A 14,299-nucleotide genomic window follows, 5' to 3' on the forward strand; every position below is an offset into this window, starting at 1 on the left:
GCAGGCCAGCACGGCAATGTCGTCCCCGGTTCCTACATCGTCGAGTTCGACGGTTCTCAGGTAACAACCCTATCCTGCAAAGAATACAAATCATATGGGAGTAGGCGTGGCTGACACATCGACGCCTAATAATGAAATCTGGGGAATGCCAGGCCATGTCTTGTCGTCATGAAGCTCCAGAAGCCCCTCCATTGACGTAGCCGAGCCGCATGTGCTCGTTCTACACTGTGCCAATCTGACAACCTGCATTAGCTACCCCGAGTCGGCACTTGACAGACAGATCTCATCGAGCAAGACTTCTTTCCAACCAACATGCTCCGACTCTTCTCAAGTACCAGATCTTCGTTCGTACGCAGTGCATTCAGACCTTTGACGCCCATCAACATCATCCCCAAAGCAACCATGGCAACAGGTAAGAGGATGTTGACAGTCGGAACCTTTGCCAGAAAACAATTGACGCTCATTGACAAATCCTCCATTGCAGGACAAGCGAGCAACCAGGACCTCCGCGCCAGCGCCCTGTTCGACGTGTCGCACGTGACGGCCGTCGTCACGGGCGGCGCGACGGGCATCGGGCTCATGATCACGCAGGCGCTGCAGTCCAACGGCGCCAAGGTGTACATCACGGGCCGCCGGCAGGAGGTGCTGGACCGGACGGTCCAGATGTACAGCACGGGGCCCGGGCAGATCATCGCGCTGCCGGGCGATGTCAGCAAGAAGAGCGAGGCCGTGCGGCTCGCCAGGGAGATTGAGGGGAGGGAGCCCAAGGGGATTCAGTTATTGGTGAACAATGCGGGGATTGCGCGGGATAATGATACGCGGTACAGTAAGCATTCTGTCTCTGCCCGTGCGGGTGGTGGTTCATCTCTCAATTGGAGTTGGGGCTGGTAAGGGGTCTGGGGTTGCAACGGGGATTAACATGCGCGCAGCGAATAACGGACAGCCCGACATGAGCGACGCCAAGGCCATCTCGGAGCATTTCCTCAAGAGCTCGGAAGAGCAGTGGCTCGAGACGATGCAGACCAACGTCGCGGGCGCCTACTTCATGTCGATGGCCTTCCTGCCGCTCCTCGCCAAAGGCCGCGAGACCACGCCCGGCTACTCGTCGCAGGTGGTGACGGTGTCGTCCATCTCGGGCGCCATGAAGGGGCCCAGCATGGGCCAGCCGGCCTACGCGACCTCGAAAGCGGCCGCGACGCACCTGAGCCGGATGCTGGCCACCCTGTTCAAAGAGGTCAAGGTCCGCGTCAACGTCATCGCGCCGGGCTTGTTCCCGAGCGAGATGACGGCGGGGAAATCGGGCGACGACAACAAGAGCACGCTCGAGACGAAGCCGACGAACCCGGCGGGGCGCACGGGGAAGGATGCGGACATGGCGGCGACGATTTTGTTCTTGGCGGGGCGGGGTGGGTTGTTTTATAATGGGCAGATTGTTTACCCGGATGGAGGTGAGTTTGGTTGATTGATTGACTTGGCCTGAGATGAATGAATGCTAACTTTGGTGACTACCAGGATCTACACTTATTCAACCTGCGGTTAATAACTAGATAGACACACGACCAGTAGACTCTAGAATCCTGAGATATGACACCTGACTGCATTTGACTCATCGGTTCTTCCGTGCTATACGAAGTAATCAGTCTGTATACCGCTGCGTGCTTTTAATAATGTGGCTATGATAAGAGGTCACTTGCCGTTATTCCTAAGAGATGAGGAAGCAAAGAATGGAAGCCCACCGATTTAATTAGAGACACGTAAGCTATCTAGACTATAATAAGCAAGTCTTATACCATCATCCGAAGTCGAAACCCCCTAAGGCACTAGTGGTTTAGTGGTAAAATCCATCGTTGCCATCGATGGGCCCCGCGTTCGATTCGCGGCTAGTGCAAGTCCACGATTTTTGCTTCTTTTTCTTTTGCACCTTGCTGGAATTTAATATAGTTTCCATCTCGCGATCAATACTCAACTAAAGCACGACACCACCATGGCTTGCCAATGGCATATTTGATTGTCTCGGCGTTTAACGATTGATCTTGTAGAAGCCTGGGCTGACCACAGCGAAAACCCGCCTCTTCACCTACTGAGCGCTATCGAGGCCGCAGCTCAACTGTACCTTCTACACTGATGAACCTCAAGTTGGGATACCTGCATTGCCTTCAGTTCGAGGTATACAAATGATATCCTGACATGTATGCCGTCATGTCCTGGGCCAGCTGATGTACATCAAGCCAAGTCGGCCTGTCGGGCTGAATTCTACCATCCCTCAAATCTTGACCCAATCAACTGGGAGCTCAATGATAACTGGGACTCCAAGTGACCTTGCAAGCCTACTCTGCATGTCTCCACACACATATCCAAGTATCGAGGCCCGGGATTCTCGGATGGGGCTGTACGGAACTTGCATCGAAGAAAGAGGATGGGATGGGGCTACTAGAATCGGCCGAGTCAGCGAGGCCCGAAGACCACCCGTCCACTCCAAGCAGCTTACCGACGGCGACTGGGCGATCGGTGGAGGTGTGAGACAATCCACTCCGACAGCCGCCTTAAGTCAGCGATGCAGGTAGTATCTGATTGGACCCTTCAGTTGTGACCAACCAGTCAAGAGATGTCCGAGCCCGGGCGCCATGATCAGGCACTGTATAGGTCATCAATTGTCGACAAGTCCAACTTGTGGTCGTGTGAGAGCGCTGAGACAGATTCGACGTCGATGCCTGTCTGGAAGGTTGATGCATTGGGAAAGGGAATGTCGTTTTAGTGGTATCAACAGGCTATACAGGCCCCCTTTTTCGCCCTCGAACGGGATATGGGCATTGGCAGTAGCTGTGCGGAGAGTATCTCGAAACCAGACGAACTATGTGCTCATCAAAACACCAGCAAGTGATGAAGAGCAAGTTCGAGTTTCGTAGTCCCCCCTTCCCAGGCGGGATCTTGGCGTGACCGTGAGGGCTCCATAGGCTAGGAGCTATGGATTCAATCCATATGTTGTTATTGTTTTTGTATTATTTAAGGTCTAGGGTGCGTACAAGTGGACGAGGCGGTGAAGTTTGTTGCCTTAACACACTTTAGAGTCGACGAGCACGCCCCCTGGCACGACCATTGCTCCATGCAGCCAGTAAAACAGCAGGAACTCAACGGGAGCCCATTGGAAGTCATGGTCCTTCCGGATCGTACCCTCGCTATACAAGGGTACGGGTCTTCGCAGTCTTCTTGGCTTCTGCAAGCGGCCCTGGGCAGTTGCTGTGGCAGCCATTCTCCTCGATGAAGGCCCCCTCGCACCCTAAATCGCAGTAGTATGGGTCTGCCTGTTTCGTAACCGAAGGTGTTATAGCAGTCTGGGCTAGCTCCTTGGCCGTGGTCGGAGTTGCCATGTTATTTCCGGTAGAGCCTGGTGAAGCTGCCTTCTCGTTTGATGACCTGAGCACCCGAGGAAGATAATTACTCATCAGTACGTGAAGAAACAGGATGTATTGTATGTGGATAGGCTCGACTCACGGTGGGTTGGAACCCCCTTTCAGGCCCAAGCTCAGACCCAAACTCAAGCTCACGATAGCCACGATCGCGACCACAGCAAGGGCTGCCATCGCCTGTCCTCGATGTCTTTCGAACCACATCTGCACATTACTATCGGTGTTGTTGATCTGGGGGCCATTGTGCTGGGGTCCTTCGCCGCGATGGTCATTGTGTCTATAACTTGGTCTAATCGAGAATTGCCGTAGTGGCGACCGTTGCGACATGGCCTGGATTGGCTCATATGCAGTGGTATGGAGCAAGTGTACCGTAACACGAGTTTCTGTGTGTGGTGAAGGTACTGGGCCTAGGATCTTCGGCTAGATCTTCCAGATCCAGCTCGGATCAGAACATGAGTGGTTGGATGGATCGAAACAAAAGCAGAAACGAGCTCTATAACTCAACGGGGGAGTGGGTGATTAATTATCCACGTCGATGTTCGTGGATGCAAAAAAGAACCATATCGGGAACATGCTAAAATTAGTGTCCTGGAACGTGGTATTGGTGGCATCGCCCCCTTAATGACACAACCCCCATGCCGGTACTACCTATTATAGAAACCCCCAATGCTCTGCCTCCACTGGCGGCTAACTTTTGAGGCTCTTACTCCGATTCAATTCCATCTCAAGCCGAGTTGAGGGATGGCATTAGTCATAATGTCGCGGATTCATCTTGCTAACCTCGTTGTAAAATATCCCAGGAGAGAAGTACGATGAGAGGGAAATGAAATACCCAACCACCACCCAGTTCTAGGTTTAGAGAGGCACGCAGCCTTATCACGTTTGCCAACGGCCCAATGATGAGGCTGTGTCTACAGAGAGCGGTAAACACATAAAATCATTTCTGATTCCCTCTTTGTACGGGCGTACGGATCCCTGCGATCCTTAATATGCAACGGAAATACGGGGAACTATTATTTCTGGGTTGCTTGCTGACGCCTGGTGATGTCATTTTTCTCTTTTTAATCAGTGGAAGAAAAACAGGGTCGACTCCCCCAAGGCTGTCCAAATAGCCTGACTGCAGCAGAGCTCCGACCGGACATCAGGCTCTCGGTTTGCCAACGCATATGCATGGCGGTTCACTGCATCGCCCGGCAGCCTTCTCTCCTCCGGCGATCCTATAAGCCCATCTCAATGACCCCGACGTTACTTGAAACGCTTGTCCTTCACACCATGTTCTCCGACTGCAACGCTAATATCTTACGTCTAATGGATTTTAATATGCTTTCCCGTGCTACTTGCTAGTAAGGACTATCGGCCAGGTTTGGTCTCATCTTACTGCTGTTATGGCAGACGTGCTCGCCCTCGTGGTCACTGCTGCCCAAGCAGCAGAGTACTGCCTAAAACTATGCGGTCTTTTTGAACGTCTCTATCACGCCACAGAGACCTCACGAAACTACCGGCAAAGGATTCAAGAGCTGGCCCCCCTCCTCCAGAAAATCACACAGGATCCATCCTTCAACACACCTGAAATAGTGGACTGCACCCGGTCTCTTGCAGCCACCCTCGAGCCTTTCAACTCTCTCGATAAGAAGCGAAGGGGCCGGTTTCTCACCTCGATTGCCTTTGCGGTTAGAGAGAAAAGCCTCAGTCGCACTTTTGATTCAATCGAGGAGAAGAAGAGCACTCTTTCCTTGTATATTACTATCATTACCAAGAACGAGATCTGCACCGAATTAAGATATCGCCCCCGACCGCCTCAAACAAACTCCCAGAGATACGGGATTAAGTGTACGGAAGTCGACGCCGACGAGCTCGCTCCAGTCCAGAGACAGCGACCGGGGATTTCGCGCTGGTCCAGACCGAGGGCACCAATAATGTCATCATCAAGGCCTCACGGTCCCAAGGTGAGCAAACAAGCGAGATGTTGGATATGATGCATGACCCCTCATTCTTCTCCGAGCAGGGCATTCAGCCTAATTCCCACACCGAGGCCAATAACAAACAGCTGTCGGCCGAGTCAGACGCCATACCACCAGCCACCATCGACGCCACCGGTGATGCGCAGCCTTGTGGAAATGCAGCCGGCCAACTAGTCGCCTATCAAGGCAACACAATGTCAGGGCGCGGAAGCATGCACAACGGCGCTACCGTGGGAAGTGACCACAAAGGCGAGACCAAGATTCAGGCGAAGACTTATCACGGCAACGTCATGGAACCATACAAAGCCACCGAAGAACAGCCCGAAGAGGAGGCGCCCAGCGCTAAAGACAACAAGATGCACAACGGTGTAGACTTTCAAGATGGGCGCGCGGTTGAACACGGCACCAACTGGGTGGGGAATCATATGAAGACGCATGGTAAGATGGAAAATGGGGACTTCATAGCTTAATTAGCTAGAGTAGGGCTATTCAGGACGGAGGGGGGGGGGGAAATCGCCCTACATATTGGGAAGGGGGGTGCGGAGGCTGCTCGTATTGGATCAATTCCGTCATTGCCATGCGTACGGGACTCACACCGGGATTCAGTCGTTACCGTTATGTCCCCTTTACTTACTTCCAACGCACACGCTCTTTAAATTACTAGCTAGAAGAACACATTCTTTAAAAATCATATGGTACATGTCTAGTACGTATACCGAGAACCTTGGTCGACTGTTAAATAGGAGTGATCAAATGACAAGGGGGGAGGGGGGACATGGGCACCATGCGTGGGGATCTATATTCCTTAGTACCTTACGTGCGCCTCGACACCGAAGCTGAAGATTAAGTCTAAATCGATTTACTTACGGACCCATCCTAAATGCAAGTAATCTTGCTTTCTTTTGAACACACTGATCCCATGACGGACCGAAATAAACATTGGGGGTTTAAATTACGTAGGTCTCTTAGTAAGTCCACACGACTCTGTGAAAGTATTTGAGTTCCTACGGTCCTACGTGTATGGCATTGCTCATGGCTGCGGTCTCCTAAGTCGACACAAAGAGCAAATCTTCAAGTGCATTCTTGAGCTCGGCTGAACATCCGTCCTCCCAAGGTATGCATGGGGTAATGAACTGACAGCGCCATGAAACGGTCAAGTGTAGCCTTATGTAATAAAACCCGTTGTATCGACAAGGGCCTGTAGAGACCTTGCTACCATGGCTTTACTATTGATCCTTGTTCTCGGCAAGCTCCGGTCCAATTCGATGAGTAGCCCCCCTTTTCTGACATCAGCATTATTATTAGCGAGATGCCCAAGATCTGGAATCGGATGTCCAGTCCTTGATCTTGGTTGTCGGTTGCTTACCGAAAATGCAAGCCACGCATTTCTTGGGCATCCAAAGCGTCTCGCTATATCCGAACACCAGGCTGGCGACGCCCCCATCAAGATTGAGACGCGTCGCAGTTCTCGAAACCAATGTAAACTCTCCTATCTGCGGTAACGTCACCTTTCTATTGATAGAACATCTTATGCCAAGCCGAAGGGGCTTCACGAATGTACTCATACTGGGAAGTGGCATATAGGGTGTCAGAGAAACTAGTTAGCATCCCACAACCGTGGTTTCTTATAAGTGATGTTCTCTAAGCGTCGTGAACTCCACTCGATACGGGCATTGTAGTCCAAACAGAGCTCAGATGCCGTCCAACCTTACTCCACGTGGGAAATCTTGAAACCGCCTGGGACTCTTGTCTGGAAGAAACCCCACTGGTCATATTTGGCTGAGACCTGTTTCATGAAGGCTATATTCTGTTTTGCGAAAATCATGGTCAGTAAAACTCTCACAACAGGGGGAATAGAGCTTTGTGGGGATCTAACCTCCGCACCGTAAGACTTGATAGGGTCTTGTTTTTCATTGACATAGTTGATGTACCGCCACTGCGTCGCCGCGTCGATGGCCTCGGCGTACGCCTCGAGCTCCTCCGTGATGGCGCCAATCCTGCGCTGGAACAGGGCCTCAGCCTCGGGCGTCCGCGCGAACGCCTCGCCGAGCCAGACAATCGCGTCCTCGGTGAGGCTCTCGTCCATGCCCAGCACGTTGCCGCCGGGGTTCTTCTGCGCGTAGTGCCGGGGCAGCTGCTGGAAGACGAAGATCAACCGGTCCACGTCGCCCAGGGCGTCCTGGGTCTCGTCGATTAGCGTTTCCCACAGCTCGGTCGCCTTGTCGATGACGAGCTTGTTGTTCTGGAAGCATAGGGAGAACCATACGTAGCTTAGCACAGAAAACAAACACAGGTTAGTTAAAGAATACCAAACAGATGTAGGATCGTTGTGAGGTTGCAAAACTCACCGGTCGCCCCTTTCGTCAGACATGGCGGCCACTAACTCGCCGTACGTCTGGGTTGCCCGGCCGTCGGCGAGCCAGGGCACCTCGGCCATGGGCTCGAACGATGTTGAGTTGGTGATGCCGTCCGTGTTGACAAGGACCGACGAGACCGTTGAAGTGCGATTTGCCGGGTCATACATGTAGAGCACGATCTGGCTGTCGGCGGGGTTCTGCTCGTTGATGTCAATCAGGCGAATGAATGACTCGACGATGGTGTCTTTCTGGTCCCAAGCGGCCGTAACCATTCCACCGTAAAGATCGCCTGCTGTGAATGCAGCAAAGTCGAACCTGGTCACGATGCCAAAGTTGCCGCTGCCTCCTTTGAGAGCCTTGAAGAGGTCCGCGTTTTCCTCATCGTTTGCATTCACGATATGGCCGGTGGCTAGTACGACTTCGAAATTCGTCACATCGTCACAGGCGAAGCCGCGCCTGCCGGAATGGAAGGACAAGCCGCCACCGAGAGTTAGGCCGGCGACGCCCACGGTGCCGACACGGCCTGCAGTGATAGAGAGTCCGTACTTTTCGATTTCAAGAAGGGCGGATGCCCATCTTGAGCCGGCACCGACAGAAGCAATAGGCTAAAGGTGGCTTCAGTCAGCTCAAGCTCTGATGTCTAGGCAAAGAAATACAGTTTCAAACTCACAGCCCTGTTGGGCTCGTTTGGCTGGTGAACTTCTGTCTGGTTGAGAAGACTCAAGTCTATCGTCACACCACCAGCAACATTGTTGTTGGGCCAAATACTGTGGCCGCCACCCCGAACGGCAACGTTGCCCGAAAGAGGTTTCCACAAGACCCGGATGGCTTTAGAGACGTCATCCGCAGTTCGCGGTTGGAAGACACAGGCCGGTTTGATTTCGCGGACGTCGAGAGAGTAGTAAGAGTCGAGACTAGCCTGATAGCCGCTGCCGGGAGTGGAGGGGAACAGTATGTTATCTCCCAGTCCCGTATCAACGAGGGCTTGGCACTGCACCGTCATATTAGAAAATACGCGTACAGGCGCGTGATCGGACCGCGTATCGGGTAACTTACGCCAAGTAAATTATCGGGTGCCGTTGCGGCGGTCTCGGCAGCCACAACAACCAAGGCTGTGACAGCGGTATGGATCAGGGTGGGACGCATGGTAACGGTGACTGCTCGTGTTTATTAGACGATGGTTGCCCTCGACTCGGGAGGGGAGCTTTATGGAATGGCCACGCGGGACGGTTGGCTCTTTAAAGCTTGGCTCTTAAAGTTTTGCAGGCCGTTGAGAAGAAAACCCCCTCGCTTCGGTGTTCCGGCTTATGCAGGTTTGTTTGACATTAATGGGAGATTGCACATTCGCAAATTAGGTAGGATTGCCAAGCATGCTCTCGACATTGACCCTCGCCACTTGGACATGGACATGCAGCGAGGCGACATGCTTTCGTAAAGGGCAGGAAGCAAACAAAAGCCCCGGAGTATCACTTCCACTCCCGCCTTTTACGCTGATGCGTATGCGTGGGATGTGTTCCGGTGATTCGGCACCAATCAAAGCCCGACAGTCATGAGCGACGGTCTGGACCGACCCTCCTCTACCATCTTCCATGTACCGGGTAACGTAACACGAATGCCCGCCCTTACAGACCTAGCAAACAGCAAACACGGAAATGGTGCCCTAGATTTAATAGCTGGTGCCCCTCACGTCGCTTGGTGTTCTCCTGGACCAACTTGCATCGAATTCACCTGCCTAATGAGGAGCATGGCTGAACCAAGGCCCTGGTATCGTATGACTTAATGCCTACCGAATGCGTTGGGTCTGGAGAAATATGACCAGTCACGTGTTTGCTAAGTATTTGCGAATTTGACAGCGAATATCTAAGCCAATGATTGTGTAGGGTAAACAAGTAACGGCTAATGATGATCGGTATCGGATACGAGAATGTTTGAGCGTGGGTGTCCCTTTTTGATTGAGCCGAAGAACCGAACGGCTAGAGGTTCTTGAATAAGCATATTCTGAAAATATCACGCCAAAGGCCCGACTAAACCCCTTGCCTACATGTAAGGGGCAAAGTGAGACACATTCACAGAGATCTTGGTAGCGATGATATAAGGTGCTTATGGGATCCTCTCGTGCCCTCTTATTCGTTTTGATAATAATCATTTCACCTCGATGATGGTGCTTCCTATTTCTCGGTGATGATGGGCCACGCCCTTGCCAAGTCGGTGCAGAGAGCCTCTCCTGGCTCCATGATTTCAATGATCGCCAGAGATGGCGCACACGAGTTCTCCCCTGGGCAGCCAGCTGTCATCGTCGACACCTCCATCTGGACCATGTTCGCCATCTCGACAATCTTCATGACCCTTCGCTTCTACTGTCGACTGTACCGTTCCGGGCAGCTCATGCGCGATGACTACGTCCTGGCCGCTGGGTGGGCCTGTATGCTCACGTCGACATCTCTGCTGACCAGGGCCATGAGTCTGGGCTACATAGACACGGTGTTGGGCGAAAATACCATCACGCTACTGGCTCGATGCGCCCATAGTGCGTAACTTCACTTTCTTGCCAACAAGTGTTCGCACTCCGCTACTGATCAAGGCTGACCGCAAGAGAAACAGCTTGTCAGATGGTATCACTTTCACTGACGAAAACCTCATTCGCGGTGACCCTCATCCAAATCACCCGAGCCTGGCAGAGATACCTCGTTTGGTTCATTATCGGCAGCATCAACATCGTCTTCATCGGCCACATTCTCTTGCTTTGGCGGCCATTCTGCGGGGCCGAGACCCCTACGACCTGCATGTTAAATGTTGGAATGCAAGCCACGCTGTGACGCTCAACATCGTCAGCTCGCTCTACTCTAGCCTGGCAGATTTCGTTTTGGCTTTGTTGCCCGTGAGTTCTATCCAAGCTGGAGTCTTCGTCTGCCCGCCTTCTACCAAAGACACAATTACTAAATACCAGACTAGTGGAAGGTTTTGATGGACCTGCAGATGGGGAAGTCGGAGAGAGTCAGTCTCGCTATCGGCTTGAGCTTTGGCGTCGTGTAAGTCTCATCAAGCCTAGTCGAGGGTTTGGCTACTGACCTCTAGTAGTGCAGGTGTCACTGGTATCATGAAAGCCCTACAAAGCGTTACCACCCTGGACTCGAGGGTTCCAGACTGTGAGTCTTGAATTGACATGGAACCCTGGATATAATGATGTTGGTCTACTGACGCTTCGGCTGCTACAGTTAAGTATAACCTGGTCATATTCTGGATATTCACCTTGGCAGAGCCCAACGCCACCATCGTCGCAGCCTGCGTCCCGGTGCTTCGTGTGTTGTTCAAAGATGCAAGGAAGAGGTACTACGGCTCTAACTCTGCTTCGGCTGGAGGATACGTCAGACCAACCAAGCCTAACTCGAGAGCATTTTCGGGCAGAGGCTCACGTAGGTATGATTGCATGGATACGCCAAGCGAGCAGAGCATTCTCGACGGGGGAATTACTCGGACCCGAGAGGTGGTCGTAGACTTTGACGAAGATCGGAGCTTCGAGATGAGAGACCAGTTGCCTGATAAGAAGTAAGATATCGCGAAAATATCGACCCAATACTTTGAAGACAGTTACTCGCTATGACTTGGCTCCCTGAAGTTCGTTCGCTTCTCTTAGAACCCCGCGAAAGCTAATCGTTCAATCAAAGTCGCATCAGTAGCACTCTGAGTCCACCGGTTAGGTATTAGAATTCATCCGTAAGAAAAACAAATATAGAAACCAGGCTTACGTCAGCTGACCAAATGATCTGACGCAGGCAGCTTTTCTAGTCTCCAGCCTGACTCGAATTTTCAACTGCAACATCATTAGGAATTACAGCGATAGCACTCAACAAGTAATCATGGCGTGCACCGATGTTGGGAGTGCGAACCCTGACATAGCTGGATTAGGGGTAAGCATGTTCCAGATCTCCCCATTCCTTGGCCTCATGGACGTGTCTTTTCTGATATGACGCGTATAGATCATTCTCTCGTTCATTATACAAGCTGGCCTGTCCTTCTTCCTCTCTGGCTGGTCCATACTGGTCGAGACCCGGCTTCGCCTACGCGAGCTCCGCCGCACTCGGGAGGATATCCATGGTAGTAAGAAGAAGGCAGAAAATACCACAACGTTGTTGCTTTTGGGCATGCTTAGAAAGCCCGCCGATGACATCTCGCTAGAGGGCACTCGTCATTATGCCAACCACAAGATTGAGCTTATCGACAGAGCATTGAGAACAATCGGCGATGCTCAGCTGCTCAACGGTCAGCCAAACACCTCACGTTCTTCTGCGACCTTTGACGCTAACCGAATGTGTCCAGGAATCTCGCTGCTTATTGGTGCTCTAGCTCAGCATGAGACACTAGGACTCTACCATTTCCATATCGTATATGATGTGGTCAATTTCACCGGGTAGGACAGCAGTAGAGATAAGTACTGCTTCGTGTCACAGAACATGAGACTAACTATTATCAGTGTGTCCGCTGCGGCAGCAGTAACTACGACGTTTAAGCGACCCAACGGCTTCTTCTTTAGTGGCTTACCGATCTCCGTGTATATGGGTCTTTAACTTGCATTCATTATACTATTCGGTTCGAAACTACAAACGTGGGACGATAGCGTTCCTGGACGGTGGCATGATGCCAGAAGAACGTCAAGTCCGGGAGCGACTCACCCAGTGGTCGACGACATATATCTCGGCATCACAGCGCTTTATTTGTTCGTGAGTTTGGTGATATGCAGGGTTGTGGCGCCAGGAATCTCCACGGCTGTGTTGCAGAGACCCGAACGAAGAAGATCGCTTCTGTCATTCTACACGACCAGGTTCATTTCCGACTATAAAGCTTTCTCGCAACGGATCGATGTGTTTAGCTTGTTCTGGATGGTCTCAGTTATAATCCAGCACCGATTTAGAAGGGCTGAATTGAGGTCGAGGGATGCTATCAAGTTGCGTCGACTGCAGCATCTAATATTATACTCTGTTGGCGACTATGTGTCGGATAGACTGGGTTCTGTTCTATCCCCATACGGTGCGCGAGCCACTGTTCTACTGCTCGCAATGATTCAGTACCCCGTGCAGGGTTACATGATGTATGCACTCCGGGCCACCAACGAGCAATACCTCTCAGGCAGCTCCGAAAACGAATGGGGGTTCGGTCAGATCGTAGCCCTGGTCTTGGTAGTAGCGATGGTCCTGGAGTGCGTGAAAGCATGGACCGGTAAGATGAAGGCCCAGGTCATCCACCAACCTTGTTTGAGCTAATAATGAAACAGAGTATCACTTGTCGAAGGAGCCAGACGAAGTGCAAGCCAATACTGGCAAGACTCGGGGCTTCACCTCATTCCTCCGGGCGTTGCTTCCCGATGAAGATGAGCTTACGGGCCCCGTGCTACCCAGCAACCGGTCTAAGGTGCTCGAGAGACGGCAGTCATTGCCTGCAGGCTTCAAGTGCGCATAGAAAGATTGATCCAAGAGCAATGCATTCATACGGGTGAAGGTCGGCATGGACTCATGTCACTAGACTGGGATTTACGGATTGATATTCGTCGATTTACCAGCTGCATGTTCTTATTTGTGCCTAATACAGCTATTCTCAAGTTCCTATATTCCCTCGTGTCAAGTTCGTAGGCACCGTACAGTCCAAATTCCTGCCTAGGATGGACGAAGAGGAAACGTTGATATGCCACTAAACCTATTTCCTTCCCAAGGGCTTGACAACGCCCGCAAAGATGCATTTTCTACTCATATATGCGTCCACACATGTGGCACACGTTCTCCCCGAGGAGACATTCATCCAAAGTCTTTTGTTGATATGATGTAGCCAGCTAATAGCCGATCGATAGCCAGCCGTGCTGGGATGCAGTCAATATGTATCAAGACTCAGCTCCACCTGTTTTCGCCACGAGTATGTCGGAGGCAGCACCGCAGAAGTGGCATTGTTGCGTGAAGGGGGGCTTGGCGGGAACTTGGGTCGCTGCGTTCCCATCTCTCTAGACGGCAGAGCTCGCGTCGGACGTCGAAGACTTGGCGTTGAGTGACGAGGAGCTGAATCGAGAGTTGTGGAGTTGTCTTAGCTCATCAGCGTATGCTTGCTGTCGCGTTTTCACGGTCAGGATTGCATCCTCCCTGTTTTTCAGCCCCCAGGGTATTATCGTAACGGCGATAACATTCTCGGCCAAGAGCGATGGGTACCACCACAAGGCATACAATCTGCCCAGCTCTCTGGCGATGGGTCGGACGTCCTGGTCCAACTGATGCAGGGGTCGTTTGAATATGTACAGCTGCAAGGACCAGTAGATGTCGAAGAGGCTAGTGACGAAACTGAAGATTGCGCAAGCGGGAATAGAAAAGACGAGCAGCAGGGCCGCAATCGGTGGTGCGAACAAGAGCCATAGGACAGCCACCCGCTTCAATATGGTCGTGGGGCCTACCAAAACGCGGCGAGATCCGGGTGCAGAGACCATGAGTTCTATCCATCCCATAATGGGGGCGAGTAGGTTTCAGAAGGGAGACAATGCCATTGTAGAGGAAATGCTCGGTGGAATGACTACCTATGGATACAGGAAATTGATTGCGAT

At 52.0% G+C, this 14,299-nt stretch overlaps 8 protein-coding genes across 8 annotated transcripts; 5 read left to right on the forward strand and 3 right to left on the reverse strand.

The window, feature by feature from the left end:
- Positions 1-402: 402 nt before the first annotated feature.
- Positions 403-1,547, forward strand: PG994_009870 (uncharacterized protein; the record flags this gene model as incomplete). Its single annotated transcript, XM_066861279.1, has 3 exons — positions 403-826; positions 930-1,448; positions 1,513-1,547. 3 exons carry the CDS (start codon positions 403-405, stop codon positions 1,545-1,547), a joined length of 978 nt encoding a protein of 325 aa, XP_066710389.1.
- Positions 1,548-3,176: 1,629 nt separating this feature from the next.
- Positions 3,177-3,734, reverse strand: PG994_009871 (uncharacterized protein; the record flags this gene model as incomplete). Its single annotated transcript, XM_066861280.1, has 2 exons — positions 3,177-3,414; positions 3,493-3,734. 2 exons carry the CDS (start codon positions 3,732-3,734, stop codon positions 3,177-3,179), a joined length of 480 nt encoding a protein of 159 aa, XP_066710390.1.
- A 1,058-nt stretch (positions 3,735-4,792) lies between these two features.
- On the forward strand, positions 4,793-5,838 carry PG994_009872 (uncharacterized protein; the record flags this gene model as incomplete). The annotated part of the gene is made up of 2 exons (XM_066861281.1): positions 4,793-5,077; positions 5,308-5,838. The coding sequence occupies 2 exons, from the start codon at positions 4,793-4,795 to the stop codon at positions 5,836-5,838; spliced, it is 816 nt and encodes a 271-aa protein (XP_066710391.1).
- A 1,238-nt stretch (positions 5,839-7,076) lies between these two features.
- Positions 7,077-8,728, reverse strand: PG994_009873 (Bifunctional solanapyrone synthase; the record flags this gene model as incomplete). Its single annotated transcript, XM_066861282.1, has 3 exons — positions 7,077-7,638; positions 7,717-8,330; positions 8,396-8,728. 3 exons carry the CDS (start codon positions 8,726-8,728, stop codon positions 7,077-7,079), a joined length of 1,509 nt encoding a protein of 502 aa, XP_066710392.1.
- A 1,181-nt stretch (positions 8,729-9,909) lies between these two features.
- Positions 9,910-10,541, forward strand: PG994_009874 (uncharacterized protein; the record flags this gene model as incomplete). Its single annotated transcript, XM_066861283.1, has 2 exons — positions 9,910-10,252; positions 10,396-10,541. The coding sequence occupies 2 exons, from the start codon at positions 9,910-9,912 to the stop codon at positions 10,539-10,541; spliced, it is 489 nt and encodes a 162-aa protein (XP_066710393.1).
- Positions 10,542-11,582: 1,041 nt separating this feature from the next.
- On the forward strand, positions 11,583-12,137 carry PG994_009875 (uncharacterized protein; the record flags this gene model as incomplete). The annotated part of the gene is made up of 2 exons (XM_066861284.1): positions 11,583-11,633; positions 11,703-12,137. The coding sequence occupies 2 exons, from the start codon at positions 11,583-11,585 to the stop codon at positions 12,135-12,137; spliced, it is 486 nt and encodes a 161-aa protein (XP_066710394.1).
- Positions 12,138-12,779: 642 nt separating this feature from the next.
- On the forward strand, positions 12,780-13,179 carry PG994_009876 (uncharacterized protein; the record flags this gene model as incomplete). Its single annotated transcript, XM_066861285.1, has 2 exons — positions 12,780-12,939; positions 12,995-13,179. The coding sequence occupies 2 exons, from the start codon at positions 12,780-12,782 to the stop codon at positions 13,177-13,179; spliced, it is 345 nt and encodes a 114-aa protein (XP_066710395.1).
- A 532-nt stretch (positions 13,180-13,711) lies between these two features.
- PG994_009877 (uncharacterized protein) lies at positions 13,712-14,203 on the reverse strand (the record flags this gene model as incomplete). Its single annotated transcript, XM_066861286.1, has 1 exon — positions 13,712-14,203. The coding sequence occupies one exon, from the start codon at positions 14,201-14,203 to the stop codon at positions 13,712-13,714; it is 492 nt and encodes a 163-aa protein (XP_066710396.1).
- Positions 14,204-14,299: the final 96 nt, after the last annotated feature.

This window comes from Apiospora phragmitis (assembly GCF_038363925.1).
Source record: "Apiospora phragmitis strain CBS 135458 chromosome Unknown utg000010l:1.0-9815664.0:1.0-9183399.0, whole genome shotgun sequence".
Taxonomy (NCBI): domain Eukaryota; kingdom Fungi; phylum Ascomycota; class Sordariomycetes; order Amphisphaeriales; family Apiosporaceae; genus Apiospora; species Apiospora phragmitis.